Consider the following 20,412-nt stretch of genomic DNA (forward strand, 5'->3'; position numbering starts at 1 on the left):
TTTTTTTTTGAGACAGAGTTTCACTGTTGTTGCTCAGGCTAGAGTGCAATGGCGCGATCTTGGCTCACTGCAACCTCCACCTCCCGGGTTCAAGGGATTCTGCCTCAGCCTCCCAAGTAGCTGGGATTACATGCATGCACCACCATGCCGGGCTAATTTTTTGTATTTAGTAGAGACTGGGTTTCACCATGTTGGCCAGGGTGTACTCGAACTCGTGACCTCAGGTGATCACCCACCTCCAGCTCCCTAAGTGCTGGGATTACAGGTGTGAGCCACTGGGCTTGGCCCTTTTTCAGAAACTTTAAGTCCATATGAGGTGAGGATTACCAAAGCCCTTTGTAAAATGAAAAGTACACCTATGACATATCAAAATCATAAGCATTTTTCCTTGGAGAAGTTGTATTTTTAGTAGAGACGGGGTTTCACAGTGTTAGCCAGGATGTTCTTGATCTCCTGACCTCATGATCCTCCCGCCTCGGCCTCCCAGAGTGCTGGGATTACTGGCATGAGCCACTGCACCTGGCCTCCTTAGGGAAGTCATAATGCCCTCCACTTATTTGTGTCCCTGTATTCCCACAGTACCCAGTACCTAATGAGTATATCGATGACCACCTCCAAAGCCCAGATTTCCTTATGCTTCAGCAGACACCTCTGTTTTCTGTTCTTTCCTTCACCTTCTCATTACTGAGTTGACAGCCTCAGGTCCAGGGAATCTCTCTGAGGAATCAGATGACACTTGGCTGTTTTAATGACACACTTGTACTTTGAGTTGCTAGGTCTGTGGAAGCCATGACTCAGCCAGAACACCTGTTCAGCCCAGGGGAAAAGTGCTGGAGTCTTTCTTGACTCATCTCCTTAAAAGAGAGAAAACCTAAGAGCCTCCAACTTTCCCTCTAGAGCAACACAGAGATAGTTTTCATTCTTTCTCTTGATGCAAACCTTTCATGGTGTGCCCAGCAGTTTAACCACATCCAGTGAAATATTAAGGAAAAGTGTCCTCAACTCTTCTTTTCTAGGTTGAAGAATTAGCCCTCCAATCAATGATCAGTTCTAGAAGAGGGGATGAGATGCTGTCTTCTCACACTGTACCTGAACAGTCACATGATGTAAGCTTAATCAAGTGCCCGCCTAGGAGAGAATGCAAAGTCTGCTCTGCTCCCATGCTGCTTGGGTGGTGAAGAACTGTTGTGAATCACATTACCTAGCCCAAAGGGCTCTGAAAAGTGCTGATAAGAATTTTCTGGTTTAATAAGGTGGCAACTCTACATTACCCACCTTCCTACCAGCTGGTTATACACTAATTAATTTATTAAGTAGTTACTAATGTTTTACCTCCATCCTCCTCGTCATCCATTCTGTCTAGTTACTCAGATGAACCCGGGGGAGAGTGGAGATTTTTGTAGGGATATGTCAAAACTCTTGCTTTTTTGTGAATAAGTAACCTTGGGATTCAAGAGTGTGGCTTCAAGTACAAAGCACAGTGCTAAAAGATGAGTTCCAGTCCTCATCATACTCATCTCTTACCAAATGCCCTCAAGTCAGTCAGCAAAATCATATTTCTAAGTACACAACATTTGAGTTCTCCCAGATTTTGTGTCTTAAGACATTTAAAACCATGATACAGCAGCACTTGTAAGTTGGCACAAATCTTATGGAGCTTTCTGTAATAATGTTTGTAAATGAGGTAACATTCTAGTGAATCTGGGGCATTTACCTTTGCCCCATTTTGGTAATGGAGGTGGGGGTATAAAAGGAAAGTGGCCATACCTCTTAGTCATAAGTACTGGGGATAGATATGCAATTGAGATCTGATTTTAAATCATTTTTAAGAATTTGCTGTTGTGAGACCAGCATCTTTCCTACTAATCTGTGATGCCCTTGGCCAATACAGATGTTGGTGCATGTAGACAATGAAGCATCAATCAACCAAACGACCCTGGAGTTGAGCACAAAGAGTCATGTGACGGAAGAGGAGGAGGAGGAAGAAGAGGAAGAAGAAGAATCAGATTCCTAAAGAAGGGGGAAAGCCAGGCTGGTCAGTTATACAAATTGCATTTCTAAGTCTCAGGCTACTTCTTCTCAAGGAACTCGTCTTGCCCTGGGCCCTGTGATCTGCTTGAAAGGAAAGCAAGAACTATAAGGAGAATGTGTAGTTGCAAAAATGGCTCCATCAGTAACTCAAGCTTCAGAGTGTTATGACATACAGAAAATCAAAGATGCTGTGTCTTAGCATTGAGCAATATGGGTGGTGCTGTCTGTAATCTGGTCAGATTCGGTTAACTGTTCAAAACAATTTCCTCTGAAATACTGTTGAGAAAGTCTGGCATTTGCAAAAAGAGCAGAGTTTAAATACAAGCCAGTCTTTCCAGTCAACAATGACTCTTTGAAGAAAACCAATTAAAGGCTGTTTGCATGCCACTGAATCCTTGTGAGCAGTTAGCCCACAGTCTAGGACAAAGATGACAAGGGGAAGGACTGAGGGCCATCTGAGAGCACAAGCTTGCTACCTCTCGGAGGCATTGAAATATTGCATGCTATAAACTGCTTTGTGTAGCTGTTACCACCTCTCACTTGAGACATCACTCACTGGTAAAATGTTTTTATAAATAAATTATAAATAGCCATCATGGAGCCTGCTGGTTTCTAGATTGCGACAGAGAGAAGCAGCAGTTCCTTCTCTGAGGAAAAGATACAACAGGATGGTTTGAAATCCATTTCCAGCCCTTAAGAGAGATGTGCCATGCTTGGAAGACTGGATTTTTTTGTTGTTTGAGACAGTTTCACTCTTGTTGCCCAGGCTGGAGTGCAATGGTGTGATCTCAGCTCTCCGCAACCTCCCCCTTCTGGGTTCAAGTGATTCTCCTGCCTCAGCCTCCTGAGTAGCTGGGATTACAGGCACGCATCACCATGCCCGGCTAATTTTGTATTTTTAGTAGACAGAGTTTCTCCGTGTGGTCAGGCTGCTCTCGAACTCCCAACTTCAGGTTTTCCGCCCGCCTCAACCTCCAAAAGTGCTGGGATTACAGGCGTGAGCCACTACGCCAGGCTGGAAGACTGGATTTTTGTAACAGATGACAGTTACAGAATAAGAGTTGTTACTTCATATTTGAAGTTGAGGTTCATTTCTGCATACTGTCCCTTTTCCACTAACTACTATACTGTGAAATAAGTAGTTGCTTAATTTTATAAAATTAATTTCCCCTGCTCAAGCAACAGTAAAAGCCAAACAAGACTCATGTCAAGCAGAACTTATGCAGCAGTTCCCAAAGAAAGCAAAGAATACCTTTTTTGTTAATCCACATTTCACTGAAGTTATTTTGAGCTGCTCTTAAACAGCCAGAAGTTTAAATGAGCATGTTCCTTAGAACACACAATGGGAAGGTAGTTTGGGATCAAAAAGCATCAAGGTACATAAATTTTGAGGGTCTAATTTAAAATACGAGTATGGGTTTGTAAAGTTGGAAAGGTTGACTATGAATTCCAGCTCTACCACTAACTGGTCCCTTGTCCTCCCACCTCTTTGCAACTCACTTTCCCATCTATAAGGTGAAGATACTCACATGTGTTCTAGCAGTTTCACAGGTTGCTATGAGGTGCTAATGAGATCATTTAAAACTCCTACTATCATTGGTATCAGTAAGAATCTGGCATTGGGAGCTCAAAACACTGCAAGATTCATGCGGGGATCATAATTCTTGGTTAAAATTAAAAAAAAAAAAAAAAAAAAAAACTAAGCACCCCTCAAAAGACACCGAGCATGAAAGTGGTCAGATCTGGGTTTTGGATACCAGTTCATAACATTTCTCCTAAGGATGTAGTATTCTCATTTTAATGAAACATTCTCAGTAGTGGTGGTATCCTGTCATTTGTAAAAGACACAGAGTGTAAATGTTAAAACCCAGCCTGAATGTTTATGTGTTGAAAATGTGTAAGTTGAACTGTTGACTTAGAAAAGCTATACCTCACGGTGAGAACAAAAAGCTGACTAGCTTAGGCAGCAGTATATACAACACTGATCATTTTTTTAAAATCCTGGCAGTATCCCAATTTCTGGTACCTCTAGATTGGAACTACCTACTTAGAAGATTATTTACTCAAGTTTTGTTTTTATCTAAAAAGGAATGGGCCTTTTATTTATAAATATACATGTTGCCTTTAGTTTCTATAACCTGCCCTTTGAAAGAAAATAATGAGGGGAGAGGTATTGACCAGGCAACCTCAAATGTACCTCTAAGTTCCCAAAGACTTCTCAGCTAAGGAAAGGGATCCTGTGGCCAGTGGGCCATGGCTTTGTGACATCACTGCCACCTCACAGGCATGATAAAGCCAGCATCAGGCACATTCCTCCTTTCCAGGAAGGTGTGCTTAAGTGTAAGTGGTGAAAGAAAGGAAACCATTGCTTAATGTCGCAAAGCAAACAGACTATCCTGTCGTGCAGAAAGCTCCCACACGAGGTAGGCAAGCTGGTTACCAGCAAGGCCCTCCTGTGAGCATGACAGCCTGGAAGTGCAGACAGGCCCTCAGCTCAACTATTGGTATATGGAAAATGAGAAATGTTCTGTGAGATAAGAAATATTTTGTGATTTTTCTCAGATTTGCTCCCAGACCCCCATCTGCTGCTTTTCCCTTGTATAAAGAGATCAAAGGAATATACAGGATCTATTCACAGGTCCCACAAGGAAGGGGGTTGGAAGAACAGAGAAGGGTGTGGGATGAGAAGAGGCGGACTGAGTCCAGAGACTGAAATTACAGGAAGCCCCATTAGTCCAAAGCACTGAACTTGGTGTGGTGTTTCTGCCTTCCAGCCTCCTCCTCCTCTTCACCTTTCCCCTTCACCAATAATGCTTGGCTCAACCAGTATTTCTTGTGTACTAAAGAAATTGAAAAGCTTACACAAAAGCAAAAGTAGCTTTCATCCTTTTTTTTTTTAAACTTCATAGTATATTTATTAGAATAAGAGATTAGATTTGTTAAACATCTAGGTTAAAATGGTTAAAAGGATTTTCATACAATTTTAGGCACTATACACGTTGTTTACAACAGCATTGGTACTTGGATATGGGGAAAGATAAATCTGACATTTTAATGCCTTCATCAATTTGTGACATTCAAAATAATTCCACCATTTAAGGAACATGAATCAAAACTTAAAGAGACATACCACTAAGTATCCCACACAGTATATTGAAAATAAATATAGAAATACAACCAGAAGTCTACAGATCACCACAGTAGACAGACTGGTGAAGCCCCAGCTATCATGGCAGTGAAGGGCTCTGGCTAGATTTGGATGTAAACTGCTGAATTCTACATGAAAAGCTAATAATAATAATAAAATAACATGATGTACACTTTCTGATGCTCATTTTCATAGCAGCAAAGCATGCTTCACATGCACTGCCTGTGAAGGATCTCACAAGGCTCCCTCCTACTCAAGAGAGAAAGTATGCCCAGCAAGAATAAAGTACCACCAAATGTCAAAGAATCCCAAAATTACAGGCAGACAGCCAGTCATGGAGCAGGAACAGCAGTGCAATTGTAAGAATGACTACTCACAGTCACCAAAATTTCACTGTAATTCAGCCTGGCACGCGTTTTGATCATCAACATACACACAAATAGCCCCAAGCACAAAGCCAATCCACTTAGGGGAACAATAATAGTAATAAGAATAAAGACAGTAATATTAAAAATGACAAGAGTAGAATCTTGGCACATGCTGTGTTCTTCATCCTTTGTCACAGATGAAATGCACATCTGAACAGAGACAGGCATGGGAAGGAGGCCCGAAAGCGACATGGCAAACCACTGGGCAGGGGACTCGCTCTTTGTTGCTTCCTAAGCACTTAGACGCCAGCAGCATGGGTTGGTGTGCTGGGCTGGTGAAGGCCGATGGTGGAGCAGAGCCAACCTGCAAAATCCACTTCCTCAGCATCAGATCTCTTGATAAAAGCATGAACCTGCATGTAAGGAAACGAGAACGTGGTGTTAAAAAGAAACAACAAAAACACCCACCAGGAAGGAAAATCCCAAGAGTTTCAGGTCTAGAGCTTGTGCTACACTTTGAAGGAGCACCTGGCACCTGCCCCTAAGCAGCAGTGGGGCCAACTGCAGGCCCAAAGACCCGCTCCATCAGTCACAGCAGCTGTGAGGCCTTGGGCAAGTCACCTCTTGGAGCCTACTCTTGCAGTATGGACACAGTGACTCTGCCTTAAATGCCTCACAGGCTTGTTAGAAGGGACAAAGAAAATGGACTTAGTGCATATTATACTATATGCATAGTCTGGCTCTCCACATATTTACAGTATTACTTAGCTAATCCCACTGCCACCGAATGAAACAGCAGGCGGAGAGTGACTCAGGAAGGAGGCTGAATGTAAGGTGAGGCAGTCAGTATTAGAGAAAGGCCCCATCCCCATGAAGGGGGTAGGCTGGCCTTTTCTTTCCCATGGCCCCCTAAGGCCTTTCTCTGGCATGCTTAATCAGGCTGCAGGGGTCACCCCAGCTTTCCCTTAAACTGATGGGAAGGCAGAGGAGACTGGTGTTTGGTATTCTGCAGCCCCAGGTTCAGCTGGACCACAGTGGGCAGGGAATGAATGGGCTCTGGAAGTACTGCACAGGTGACTGACAGAGAACAACAAATGAATAAACAGGTACTGTAAGAATCTGGAATAAATGGACTCACCATGAGTTGCTTCAAATCTGCTCTCTCTGCGGGGTTTTTTATTAAGCTTAAAGGAAGAAAGACAAGGTGAGAGCTATTGCCTGGCACTGGTTCTAGCTCAAATAACATGTTTGCATGCCTGTCTTCTCTGCACACTAGAGGCTGAGGATTGCCTGGGCTTGACTCATCCTCCGGTTCTAAGCACAATATCATGCCCACAGTAAGTTAATACATTCTTGCTGAATTAAAAAGCAATGTGCCAATCCCCGGAGAGCAAGCACCAAAAGGAGCAGCTACTACATCCATGATGTAGTTAGACATGTCACATAAGTCTTGGCACTCTAAAAAAGGGCTTATGGCAGCAGCCGAGAATCATCAGAGGGGAGGGGAAAGGGCAAAGCTGTGCCTGCAGAAGCAAAGCTGGTGCTTCCAGAAATGGGGTGGGGAGCCTGACAAATCCAGAGTACCCTTCCAGAGAACAAGGAGCCAACTTACCATTTATTCACAAAATCTTGAAATTCCAGACTGAAAACTCCACTGGGCAATTTTGGAGGAGGCTGCAAACACATGTTGAGATAAGAAAAATGCCTGGCTCCTTGCTCCAGCCATCTCCTCTCTCCATCCCACCCCTCCTGCCAGCCATTCTCTGCCGTCCAAAGGCAGTGCTACTCTCATCCAGTCAAGGAAAGGCACAGGTGGAAGGCCAATGCTGCCTTTTGGGTAACCATGTTGGAACCACTGGTCTCAAATAGCACACTTAGAACTGGGACCAAGTCAAGTCCACTCACTTGTCTGGTGATTTTGAACTAACCACTGTTCCTCTCTGAGCCTCAGTTTACTCTTCTGACATGAAGAGGTTGGGCCTAATGATCTCAGGGACCCTTTCAAGCTCTGAAGCTCTACAATGGTAAATCTTGGAGTGCGACATGGAAACGTAACCAGCAATTTACTGGCAGCAACAGCTAGGGGCACGTGCAAACCACCAGGCTGGCCCAGGTCTGACAGCACCTGCAGAAGCAAACCGGTTTTTAAAAATCCCTTTTCTGAGCCCTAGAGAGGCAGTGCAAAGTTGAAACATTAACTGACAGAGCTGGGTCTGGAAGAATGTTAACTGCACACTGCAGCAGTGAGGCTGTTGTCAGATCCCCATAGCAATCATGCAGCGCTATACACTACAAGGCCCTGGAGCACTGGGCGCACGGTGTTCCATGCAGTCCAGGAAATGTGGGCCCACTTACACACCCGGGCTGGGAGCTGCGTGTAGCTTCTTTGGGAGGTGCTGACCCACAGACATAATGTCCATGATGTCACTGCTCTGATGTACAGCCCCAAATCTCATTTTAAATTTGAGATTAAAAATGAGACACTGATGCCCACCACCACAAAGCCCAACCTAGTGCTCTTCCTCTGAGGGCCATGTCAGTCTGATCTGAAGTGGGGACTAGAACTCAGCTCTTAGAACAGTGACCCAGAGCAAGCCCTACTCTGCAGACTCCCTGCTGCTGAAGGAATCAAGGGACTATTCAAGGGAGAGGGAAGACCAACAGCTTGGCCTCCAGAGGCAGCATCCATTCCTTCTGAACAGGAAAGAGGCAACAGAGGGGCTGTGTGTCAGCAGAGACTGCAGTGGATCAACTGCCATGCAGCCAAGCCTCCTAGGAGGTAAGAATGGGAGGTGGGAGGTTGTGAGGAAGAAAGAGCACTGGGTGGGAATGACGTGGGCTACTTTTCATCTTGGAGGCTCAATTTCCTCACCTGTTCGAAAAGGAACCAATTTGGCCTACCTCAGCAATGCTTGGGAGAACCACATGGGAAATTAATGTGAAAATTTGGAAGAGAACAGTGCATGCCAGGAGACCAGCAATGGCATATCTAACCTCAGATATCCCTTCCCTTAATATGACTACCACCCAGAACCACCCAGCTTAGGTCCATAGCAGTAGAGGATAGATGGCTTTTTTTCTGACTCCTACAAATGCAACATGCTCTGCCTCCCTCATTATCCTTAAGCAGCAATGATCTGATCCTGAAACTGCTTTTCTACAGCCCGTGGTGCTTAGTATAAAGCTGTGCATATAGTAAAGAGAGGTATATTAAACTCTAGTAGACTGAACCTGTGATAGGGATGTTTTTTGGTTTTTGTTTTTTCAGAGCCAACCTCTGCCTCCCAGGTTCAAGCAATTCTCATGCCTCAGCCTCCCGAGTAGCTGGGACTACAGACGTGCACCACCATGCCCAGTTAATTTTCATATTTTTAGTACAGATGGGGTTTTGCCCTGTTGGCCAGGCTGGTCTCAAACTCCTTACCTCATGTGATCCACCTGCCTCAGCCTTCCAAACTGCTGGGATTACAGGCGTGAGTCACCGTGCCCAGGATCTGGGTGTTTTCTTAAGATGAGCAAGTAAATTCCAAGGTGAAGGAAACCAGGCAGTACTTACCTCGTTGACTATGTAATCCAACAACTCAAAAATTGCCATGGGAGGTCGGCTGTCCATTCCATATGCTACAAATTTTATAAAAAGAAAAAATACTTCTCAGAAACAGATTACTTGTTTTTTTTTTTTTTTTTTCTTTTGAGACGGAGTCTCACTCTGTCGCCCAGGCTGGAGTGCAGTGGCCGGATCTCAGCTCACTGCAAGCTCCGCCTCCCAGGTTTACGCCATTCTCCTGCCTCAGCCTCCCGAGTAGCTGGGACTACAGGCGCCTGCCACCTCGCCCAGCTCGTTTTTTTTGTATTTTTTAGTAGAGACGGGGTTTCACAGTGTTAGACAGGATGGTCTCAATCTCCTGACCTTGTGATCCGCCCGTCTCGGCCTCCCAAAGTGCTGGGATTACAGGCTTGAGCCACCGCGCCCGGACCAGATTACTTGTTAATATGAGGCAAGGGGTTGGGTATGGATCCCTGGGACCAGAACAGGGTCATGGACAATAAAAATTAAACATCCACAGATAAGGCTTGAACACAGAGGGGACCAGCAAAGGCAGGGTACAAATCTGGGCTCTGCCACATCTTAAGTTCATAACCTTTGGCAAATCAGTTCATTGCTGAGCCAAAGTTCTGAGTTTTGTAAAGCAGAGACATAATAATTATGTCTGTCCTTTCCCCCTTCCTTCTAGTGAGAGAGGCACAAATGAGATAGCAGCTAAATAACTAAAGGATTTAGTTTTAATTCTCCATGAACTTGCGTTTCTTCCTTTTGTCTCCTAGAGTCACAGGCCAGCCTCAGAGGCCACAGCCACCAGCCCCTCCAATGACCTGCCATCAGCTACCCCTAGCCCCCTCTGCTTTCCCCTTCATACAAGCTCTCTCTCATGTGGACCTCATGGAGGTATAGGGCAGGTATCCTTGGCCAGACAGGAGCTACATAAAAAACAATTGGCTAGGTCAGGCTATTCCCTGAGTACCAGGTTTACTTTCCAATATTCACATGCAGAGAGGCAGGTGGTACTGCACAGTGTTTATCATCTTGGGAGTCAGACTTGGCCACTTACAAGTCTATGTGGCCTTGACAAGGGCCCTGTGCCTCAGTTTCCTCATCTTTAAAATGGAGATTATAATCATATTCACAAATGAAATGCTATTAAAATTCTAAAATGCTAGGCAAATCCATGGACACAAAGTAGATTAGTGGTTGTCAGCAGATCAGGCAAGGGGGAGTGGGAGATGGGGTTTCTTTCTGGGGTAATGAAAATGTTCCAGAATGAGACAGTGGTGATGGCTGTACAACATGGAACAATATACTAAAAACCACTGAACTACATACTTTAAAATGTAAATTTTGTCTTATGTGAATTCTATCTCAATAAAAAAACTACCAAAAGTCATGTTAAAAAATTAGAACGCAGTGGCTCACGCCTAAAATCCCAACACTTTGGGAGGCCAAGGCAGAAGGATCACTTGAGCCCAGGAGTTCCAGACCAACCTAGTCAACATAGCGAGACCTCATCTATACAAAAAATTTAAAAAATTAGCCAGGCATGCCGGGAGCGGTGGCTCACGCCTGTAATTCCAGCACTTTGGGAGTCTGAGGGGGGCGGATCACCTGAGGGTCGGGAGTTCCAGACCAGCCTGACCAACGTGGAGAAATGCCATCTCTACTAAAAATACAAAAACTTAGCCAGGTGTGGTGGCACACACCTGTAATCCTAGCTACTTGGGAGGCTGAGGCAGGAGAATCACTTGAGCCCGGGAGACGGAGGTTGCAGTGAGCCGAGATCACGCCACTGCACTTCAGCCTGGGCAACAAGAGTGAGACTCCATCTCAAAAAAAAAAAAAAACCAAAAAACTAGCCAGGCATGGTGGCATGGTGGCACACGCCTGTGGTCTCAGGTACTCAGGAGGCTGAGGCAGAAGGATCACTTGAGCCCAAGAGGTCAAGGCTGCAGTAAGCCATGATTGCACCACTGCACTCCACCCTGAGTGACAGAGCAAGACCCAGTATCAAAAAAAAAAACAAAAAAGCCCCACAAATTAGAAGCCAGGCATGGTGGATCATGCCTGTAATCTCAGCACTTTGGGAGGCTGAGGCAGGAGGATTGCTTGAGCCCTAAAGTTAGAGACTAACCTGAGCAACATAAGGAGACGATGTCTCTACAAAATAAAAAACAACCTAGCTGGGCATGGTGGCATGTGACTGTGGTCCCAGCTACTCAGGAGGCTGAGGTAGGATGATCACTTGGACCTAGGAGGTTAAGGCTGCAGTGAGCTGTGATCGTGCCATTGCACTCCAGACAGAGTGAGCCCCTTCCCTCCCAACCCCCCAGATAAATTATAGCCTGTAGTCCCAGCTACTCTGGAGGCTAAGGGAGGAAGACTGCTTGAGCCCAGGAGTTGAAGACTGTGACTAGCCACTGCACTGGGCAACATAGCAAGACCCTTAATAATAAAAATAATACAAAAGGTTAAATAATGTATATAAAGTCCGAAGTGCAGTACCTAGAACATAGTACGTACTCAACAAATGGTAGGAAGTAGTTGGTAATAACAACACCCACCTGGAGACCCTTGCTGCTTCCTCCTAGCCCTAGCCTGGCATCCAGGGACAGAGAAATCAGTCTTGGCAGAATGTACAGAGAATCAGCCCTCCAGAAACCCCTGAAAGTAAGGGACCCCCCACGACACACAGTCCAAGATGGGGACACACCAGGCTACTCACAGCTAAGGGGCCTCCCGGGGGTCCTTGGCCTGGGTGGGGTCTCAGCCGCATCTCCCTCCACCTGGCACCCAAACATCAGCTCCAGCTCCTTGGCATCTGGAGGAGGGATGGGATACCTCCCAACCGCCATCTCTACCAGAGAGAGTCCCATGCTCCAGATGTCTGACTGCACAGAGTAATGAGTCCCCTGGAGTCTTTCTGGCTGCAGGAGAGACAGACAGTTACAAATACCTGACCTAACATGGACCCCTGGGTCTGCTAATGCATTTTCTCTTCTGTCCCTTCTCAATAGTTCATATCCTGTTTCAAGAGCTCCACTAACCTCTTGAATTTGGCCTTCCACCTACCCCCAAACATTGTGTTTACCAAATCCTAGCTGGCTTCTGTGGCTTTGACCCCTCATCCCTGCTCTCTCTCTCCTATAATCTAGCCTAAACTGACAGACCACGTGTAATCGGCTGGGCCCTGGCTGCCACTTCAGCCTGTGGTTCCAGCTTTACCTAGCTTGGCCACAGTCTTACACGCACAGGGCAGCCTGTCCGAAGCCCAGCATGAGTGGCTCATCTTGTCACTGAATGTGAAACATGAAGCTTGTGGAACATGGGTTGGGAATGAGGTGTGCCGTGGATATATAGAGCAAAAGATCTTGGGTGAGTGGGCCTGAGACTTAAATCCCCGTTCTGGGACTTACAAGCTAAAGGATCCTGACTATCAGCCTCATCTATAAAATGGGGCTGCTGCTGGGCCAGGGCGCAGTGGCTCATGCCTGTAATCCCAGCACTTTGGGAGGCCAAGGCAGGAGGATCACATGAGATCAAGAGTTCGAGACCAGCCTGGTCAACATAGTGAAACCCTGTCTCTACTAAAAATACAAAAATTAGCTGGACGTGGTGGTGCATGCCTGTAATTCCAGCTACTTGGGAAGCTGAGGCAGGAGAATCATTTGAACCTGGGAGGCAGAGTTTGCAGTGAGCCGAAATCACGCCACCACACTCCAGCCTGGGCAAGAAGAGCGAAAACACTGTGTCGGAAAAAAAAAGGTGTGGGGGGGGTGGTCAGCTGCTGCTGATGAAAATGACAGTAACAATGACATAAGAAAACTCTACTTAGGGTTACTAAGAAGATCAAATGAAAATGTATGTCAGATGTTGTAAAATGCTGTACAAATATTGGTTGATATTGGTGGGAAGAGCCAAAGAGAAAAAATGTATACAGTGCTATGTAAAAGCATTATTTTTAATGAGCATTATTTGAAATAGCACATGTATTTCAAGAACTCTACCAAAAAAATATTTATTCTGGCCATAGTATATTCATTTAGACATTAACTTCTCCTGTAGCATTTTTCACTAACTCCAACACTGGACTATTTTGGAACTGACCATATAACCAGAAAAACCCAAACCATTAAACCCCTGACCAGTAATTCCTAGGGCCTGTTACTGGATTTTGAACTTGAGAGCTGGCAGTCACAGGGCCCAGGATGCCAGCTGCTCAGTACCAGACATTCAGGGAAGAAGCAATAAGGAGGTGACAGCTCCACGGTGGGCCACTGGAGTGGAGGGCAGGGATGTGGGCCAGTGCCAGGTGAGTAAGGAGATGACAGCTCCACGGTGGGCCACTGGAGTGGAGGGTAGGGATGTGGGCCAGTGCCAGGTGAGTAAGGAGATGACAGAGCTCCACGGTGGGCCACTGGAGTGGAGGGTAGGGATGTGGGCCAGTGCCAGGTGAGTAAGGAGATGACAGAGCTCCACAGTGGGCCACTGGAGTGGAGGGTAGGGATGTGGGCCAGCGCCAGGTGAGTGATGTTGACAGTGGCTGCAGTCACAGTGGTAGGCGCCAGCAAGAAGGAATGAGGATGTGTTCACACTGGGATGTGGGCACAGGTGCCAAATCCTCCCTAAGAGGCAAATGAGGATGTGCTGTGCAAAGGGCATCTGCCTGGCAAGGGGGCAGCTACCTTTCAATCCTGGCTTAGCAAGGTTAAGTAGGCAGGTTGCTTAACCTCCCTGAATCTAGACTTCCTCATCTCTAAAATGGGAACAATAATCTTTATTTCCTGGGACAACCACATGGATCAAATGAGACCTTCCAGGGACATGACATGTGCTTTGACAGAGAACACGTAAAACGCTTTGTACAAGTTAAGATCTGAGCCTCTCCGCCTGTCCCCCTTCCACGCGGGCCTGCACTCCCTGCCACTTCTGTAAAGACTGCCTACTCACTCCAACGCTTCTCTACTCTGCCACACTTCAGCACTGGCCCAGACTCACGTTTCCACCTTTCCGAATCATTCTCAGAAATGTGCTATCCATGTACCCTCCCACTCAGCCAACTAAACATCTACCCACTTGCCAAACATTCCCTGAACACCTACCACATGCCAGGCCCCACGCCAGGCACTAGGGACAAGAGAGACACCTTGTCCCTGTCCCCAAGGAACTGGTGGTATGGAGGAGGGAAGAGAACATGCTGGTGCTGCCATAGTGTGAGGATAGCCCCACACAACACTCTGGTGACAGTGGGAGCCAGCAGAGCTGGGAGCAGGAGGGAAGACCCCCAACACAGGGTGTTGGCTGAAATGGAGCAGAGACTCTGGCGAGGGGTCCAGGTGTGTGCTGCAGTTAGAGGGAGGAGTACATGACTGACAGACATAGTGAGGAGGGAAAAAAGAGCCTGGACAATATTGAACAGACTCTCAGGAGTTGGGAGCTACAAGATACTGAAAGGATGGGCTGCTGAGAAGGCACATTAAAAGCCAATGCTCAGGTTTCTACCTTGGGAAACCAGGGAGATGATGCTGTCTATTTACTGCTAAGAGAAAAGGAGGAGGTGAGGTAGTTTGGGGTGGGTCATATCTGAGCATCCTGGGTTTGTGGATCTAAAGACGATCATGTAGAGATGCCCAGAGGGGAGCTGGAGCTCACAATCCTTCAGAATGAAAAGCTGCATTCTGGAGCTGCACAATCCTCTCAGTGAGTCAAGGCCCCAATATCCCAGTTATGCTCCAAGGCCTAAGAAAGACCAAGACCATCTTCCCATTCAACTTCATCTCCTCAGGGAGGACCACTGTGCCTCCTCCCTCACTTCTTGTCCCCCACCCAGCACAAGACTCTGGCTCCACAGGAAAGATACCCACTGGACTCCTATCCCTGACCGTACAAGAAGCTCAAGCAATGGAAACTTCTGTTCATACCGACATGTAGGACCTTGTGCCCACGAAGGAGTTGGCCATGGAGTCGATGAGCTGCCCGCTGACCCCAAAGTCACAGAGCTTGATCTCCCCACGGGAGTTGACTAGGATGTTGGAGGGCTTGACATCTGCAAGGAAGAGAAAATAGAAAAGGAAGGAATTGACACAGGTAGATTGGGGAAGAGAAGGGTCAGCATTCCACACAGGCCAGCCCTGACCCTGAGTCCCAGGACAAAACCCCCGTCCACCATCAGGCAGCCTTTGGCTTGCAAACACTGTACACCAAGGCCCCTTGTTCCGAGTTCAAGAAGCAACTGTCAGGAGATGAAATGAGCAGCTACTTTAGAAGCAGAATAGAAAGACAGTCGATTTCCACTCTGAAAACGCAGACTTGGCCAGATGACCCACAGGAAGGAGTCCGTTATCATGAACAGTCAGGATTTCAAAGTCTGTTGCTTCAACCACCCATACTGGTAAGACGTACTATCTATGGTTGGATCATGAAGGAAGCAGAAAAAAAACAATAAAACCTATCTGCTTGCTGAAGCTACACAGGCTAGAAGGGGACAGGGTTTGGTGGGAATTCCCATTCTAGACCTCTGCACCAGGCACAGAGCATGTGGGTCTTTTTCTTATGAGTATGTGTGGCAGGGGTGGGAGCTGAGTGATGATTCCATTCCACTGGAGTCACTCACCTAACAGCCTACACAGCTACACCTACCCTGCCAGTCAAGGGGAACCCCTTGCTACCTGGCGCTGGAACGTGAGAGGGCTTAAAGCTGCTCCTCAGAGGCAAAACAATGTCCCCATCCCCCTTCCTTGCACTCTTATTATCACCCTATCCCACCCATCTGGTCACTGTCACAAATACCAGTACACTGGCCCTTAGTTTGCAGAGACCTAAATTTCCAAACTTTTTTTTTCCCCACTGTATCCTCTGATTCATACAAGTGTCCTGTAAAGTGCATAGACCAGGGCCAATTATCCTTATTTGTAAGGGAGAAAACCAAGGCTGGGACTTGGTGAAGGCCCCTGGAGCAGGGCTTTGTGGAGCAGACATCAGCAAACAATGAGACTCACTTTGAGGGCAGACCACGTCTAGGGAAATCCTTAATAGTCGTAATATAGACACCACATAGGACATCTAGAAAATCACAGAAAAAATCCAAACCTCCTATAATACAACCCAGCAGAGTCACTACTAACGTTTCATTATGTTTCCCTTCAACACTGTGTTATATGAATGCATTTATTATTATTTTTTAGACACAGAGTCTCACTAAATTGCCCAGGCTGGGCTTGAACTCCTGGGCTCAAGCAATACTCCCGCCTCAGCCCCCCAGTAGCTGGGAGGATAGGTGCGAGTCAACATGGCCGGCTATTTATTCTTAAACAGATTTAAACAGGTCTATTTAAGTATCTTTCCAAGTGCAAATTGAAAAACAAAAGCCGGCGATGCCGCATGCCTATAATCCCAGCACTTTGGGAGGCTGAGACAGGAGGATCACCCGAGGTCAGGAGTTCAAGACCAGCCTGGCCAACATGGTAAAACCTTGTCTTTAATAAAGACACAAAAATTAGCCGGGTGTGGTGGCGCACGCCTGTAACCCCTAGCTATTCAAGAAGCTGAGGCAGGAGAATCATTTAAACCCAGGAAGCAGAGGTTTCAGTGAGCCAAGATTGTGCTACTACACCCCAGCCTGGGTGACAGAGTGAGACTCTGTCTCCAAGAAAAAAAAAAAAAGGCTAAGGTTCAAGAGATCCAGCAACTTGTTCAAAGTCACACAGCAAAAACTGGGTAAAGCTGAAAGCAGATCCCAGGCCCTCTGATACTTAACACCTGTCCTCTTCTACCCACCCTGCTGCCATGGTCTAACCGTTGCCACCTACTGTACACTGAGCACCTGCTACCTTACCTGTGGGCTCTGTGTGGGCACCAGGCAGACAGCAGGCAAGAAACTGACCAAGTCCCCCACTGTCATGAAGCTTCAATTTTAGTATGAGGAGACAGACAATAAATCAATCAGTGAACAAATGTGTAACATCAGGTGGTCTTAAGTGGCACAAAGAAAAATATAAAACCCAGCCGGGCATGGTGGCTTACACCTGTAATCCCAGCATTTTGGGAGGCTGAGGTAAGCGCATCATTTGAGGTCAGCATGGTGAAACCCTGTCTTTACTAAAAATACAAAAATTGGCTGGGTGTGGTAGCACAAGCCTGTAATCCCAGCTACTCGGGAGGCTGAGGCAGGAGAATCGCTTGAACCCAGGAGGTGGAAGTTGCAGTGAGCCAAGATCATGCCACTGCACTCCAGCCTGACCAATAGAGTGAAACTCCGTCTCAAAAAAAATTAACAAAACAAAACCCTGTGAGGGCAGAGAGAGTAAGGGGGTACTGCCATGACAGGGTGGAAGGAACGGCCCTGTGAGGAGAGGACACTTGAGCAACTATGTGAACAGAGAGAGGGAGCGAGCCACGCAGCCTCTCAGAGAACCACGGGGAGATTCTGAACTTCGGGAGGAGAGGGGCGAGCTCTGTTCTTTCCCTGGGCCTAGTGTTAGGACAGGGCCCACAAACACTTCAGCAGAGGCATGAGTCTAGCAGTTGCTTGTTGGAGTTGTACTTCCCTCATCCCACTATGCCCATGGCCCCTCAGAGGACAGGCGTCGGGTGCCTGGCCTCTGGAGGTCAGGAGCTCAGGATTTGGAAAATGATGCTGAGAATGGAACGAGACTGAGAAGGGTAAGGGGTGTGACAGTGCCTGCTGGGGAGGCACACCAAGGCGCTCCGACACAAGCCCTCTTCCACACCTCCCACCCAGTGCCATCGCGTCTCATCCATGCCAGGCCACACGGCACCAGGCTCCCTCACCCAGCCCACACTCTCCCCATGGGCTGTTTAGGCATGACCTGCTAGGCCTGTTTTAGAGTAAAAGAGTAGCACTGGCTAGTGAGACAGAAGCCCTGTGTCAAATCCTGACCCTGCCACTCACTCTCCACGTAGCCCCGAGCAAGTCACTTGACTTTTCTGGGCCATGGTTTGCCATGAATGAAGCAGTCACAATGGCGGCTCTCATACCATCACAGACCAGGATCAATGTAATAAGGCGTGCCATATGAGCAGCACACCATGTTATAGGAATAGAGAATGACTGCTTCACAGGCTGCCCTCCAAGATCAGCGGTTCACAGAACCAGACACCTCTCCTTCCCCACAAGAACACAGTCTCCTCCACCCAGGCCAGCAGCTTCTTCCTCTGCTGGCTCAGACACCTCTCTTCAGGCTGCAGCTACTGCTCAGGCGTGACTGTGCTGCATCTAGCTGTCCTTGTATCCGATCTCTATCACATGGCAAGCAAGCCTCCCTTTTTCAAACTTACATAACACAGCTTGCCGCCATCCCTGGCTGTGAGCTCCAGCTTCTCCCACCGGTTCCAGGAAACAATACTGCCTAGGAGGCAGCAGAGATGCAAGGGGTTGGAGAGGAAGAGAAGGGAAATTCTAAGGGGCTTTTCACTGCTGGACCACATTGGTCCTGGGAGCCAGATCCCAGAGGGCCTCACAAGAAGCCACCTGGAAATCTGGGCACATGAGATCACTGAACCCCAGAGCACGCTGCTGGAGCCGCCAGGCTAGGACATCCCTCTTGTCCCTGTGCCCGCCACACCCAAGTCTAGCTCTTCTCTGGGGACAGAAGAGAGGTACATGATGGCAGACAAGTCCAGAGAGAGTTCATTTCTTGACCTCCCTCAGCACCCCACACTTGCTTCCCACAATAGCCAGGCCCTTCACACACTGTTCCTGTCTCCAGCATCTTCTCCCTCCACCTGCCTACACAGAAACCGGCACTCCTCCAGCAGGACAGCCCCTGCACAGAGCCTGCCATGGCTCCCCTCTGCCTCAGAGCACAGTCCCAAGACCCTGTGCCCAGGTTTCCATGCCCTTCACTGTTTCTTCCTTTCCTCTCCAACTTCACAGCATAACACATCTCCACATCCACTTTCTCCTGATTGGGGCTGGTCTGCCTCTCTAACTGCCCCTGTGTAAGAGTCTTGCCTTCTCTTGTGCTGGTCCTTGCATCTAACAAGTAGTCCTTTCAAATCACCCTGTCACCTCTACTCCTAGGTGCCTAGTTCTTCTGAATCCCCTTCTCAACTTGGGATAATGCCCTGCTCCTGGAGTCCTGGGAGGATTAACTGGGCTTCCTCTCACATTCTCCTAGCAGAGCCCTCACACAAATCACAGGCCCAGTCCTTCTCTACTTAATGAGGCCACCTCTGGGCCTTGGGTTCTCTTTCTGATCCTTTGTTAACTGAAAGGTGATGCTGAGAGGGCCCCCAGCAGCTGGTGGGCCAGGCTGCATTCTGGAGGAAGCATCAAGCACCCGGTAGACTCCCAGGTTCACAAGCTTCCCTAGGAATCCCACAGGAGGCTGAGATCTACTAACCCCAATTCTGCTCAGCTTCTGTGACAGTGAGTATGGGTAACCCCTCCTTCCTCAAAAATGAACAAGGAGGTTTTATGAAAAACTCAGAAAGGATGTTCTTCTCTGGTATTTTCTGTCCCAAAATAACACTATTCAAAGCCTCCTGACTTTTCCCTCAAGAGCACATATTTTGAAGTTTATTAAGTATTTTCTACCCCTCTAAAATAAGGTGTTTGGATAAAACAATTTAGGGAGTCATTTGTTTATTCTAGAAACACAGAGTATCTGCACTGAACTATGAGTAAAAAGGACACAGGGATTGTCACCATCAGGGGAGACAGAATCCAACAAATGACAAGAACACGTGCACGTGTAAAGGCAAAGATGAAGATGTGATCAAGGCCCCGTGGACTAGTTCTAAATTCTTCCAACTAGGTGGGATGGGTGCCACCCATTGGATGATAGCCTGAGTAGCTGACAACGCCCTGGCAGGCAGATGAATCAAGGTGAATCTCAGCCTTCTATGTGTTTCCACTATATCCTAATACCTTCATTTTGTTTAGTTTAGGCTAATATTAAAAGCAGCTTAATTCCCTAAGGCAAGATGGAAGACGATGGGGCCTGGAGGAAGAGAAAGGCAGAGGAGGGGTGGAAGTGGGGAGCCCAAAAGAAAGAGAAGAGGTGGGGCTGGGCACAGTGGCTCACACCTGTAATCCCAGCACTTTGGGAGGCCGAGGCAGGTGGATCACGAGGTCAGGAGATCGAGACTGTCCTGGCTAACATGGTGAAACCCTATCTCTACTAAAAATATAAAAAATTAGCCGGCCGTGGCTGCAGGTGCCTGTAGTCCCAGCTACTTGGGAGGCCGAGGCAGGAGAATGGCCTGAACCTGGGAGGCGGAGCTTGCAGTGAGCTGAGATCATGCAACTGCACTCCAGCCTGGGTGACAGAGCAAGACTCCCTCTCAAAAAA

The 20,412-nt window shown here is 47.4% G+C and overlaps 2 protein-coding genes and 1 long non-coding RNA gene across 5 annotated transcripts in view; 2 read left to right on the plus strand and 1 right to left on the minus strand.

The window, feature by feature from the left end:
* SNAPC5 (small nuclear RNA activating complex polypeptide 5) overlaps window positions 1-2,627 on the plus strand; it is a 4,148-nt gene extending 1,521 nt beyond the window's left edge. For all 3 annotated transcript variants that reach the window (XM_017851068.1, XM_017851069.1, XM_017851071.1), the window contains exons 2-3: window positions 1,017-1,106; window positions 1,892-2,627. In XM_017851068.1, the coding sequence (XP_017706557.1) occupies window positions 1,017-1,106; window positions 1,892-2,014 (213 nt within the window). In that variant the 3' untranslated portion in view covers window positions 2,015-2,627. The remainder of the gene's footprint in view (window positions 1-1,016; window positions 1,107-1,891) is intronic.
* Window positions 2,628-2,842: 215 nt separating this feature from the next.
* LOC108514677 (uncharacterized) lies at window positions 2,843-6,701 on the plus strand. Its single transcript, XR_001881290.1, has 2 exons — window positions 2,843-4,454; window positions 4,670-6,701. It is a non-coding gene; the product is annotated as an uncharacterized LOC108514677 (long non-coding RNA).
* The window catches only part of MAP2K1 (mitogen-activated protein kinase kinase 1), a 124,493-nt gene continuing 108,987 nt past the window's right edge, over window positions 4,907-20,412 (minus strand). Inside the window, exons 6-11 of the mRNA XM_017851066.1 lie at window positions 15,019-15,143; window positions 11,823-12,024; window positions 9,104-9,168; window positions 7,160-7,221; window positions 6,686-6,731; window positions 4,907-5,960 (exon numbers count right to left, since the gene is read on the minus strand). Coding sequence (XP_017706555.1) covers window positions 5,847-5,960; window positions 6,686-6,731; window positions 7,160-7,221; window positions 9,104-9,168; window positions 11,823-12,024; window positions 15,019-15,143 — 614 coding nt within the window. The 3' untranslated portion in view covers window positions 4,907-5,846. The remainder of the gene's footprint in view (window positions 5,961-6,685; window positions 6,732-7,159; window positions 7,222-9,103; window positions 9,169-11,822; window positions 12,025-15,018; window positions 15,144-20,412) is intronic.

Source organism: Rhinopithecus bieti, unplaced genomic scaffold (genome assembly GCF_001698545.2).
Source record: "Rhinopithecus bieti isolate Rb0 unplaced genomic scaffold, ASM169854v2 scaffold_31548, whole genome shotgun sequence".
Taxonomy (NCBI): Eukaryota; Metazoa; Chordata; class Mammalia; order Primates; family Cercopithecidae; genus Rhinopithecus; species Rhinopithecus bieti.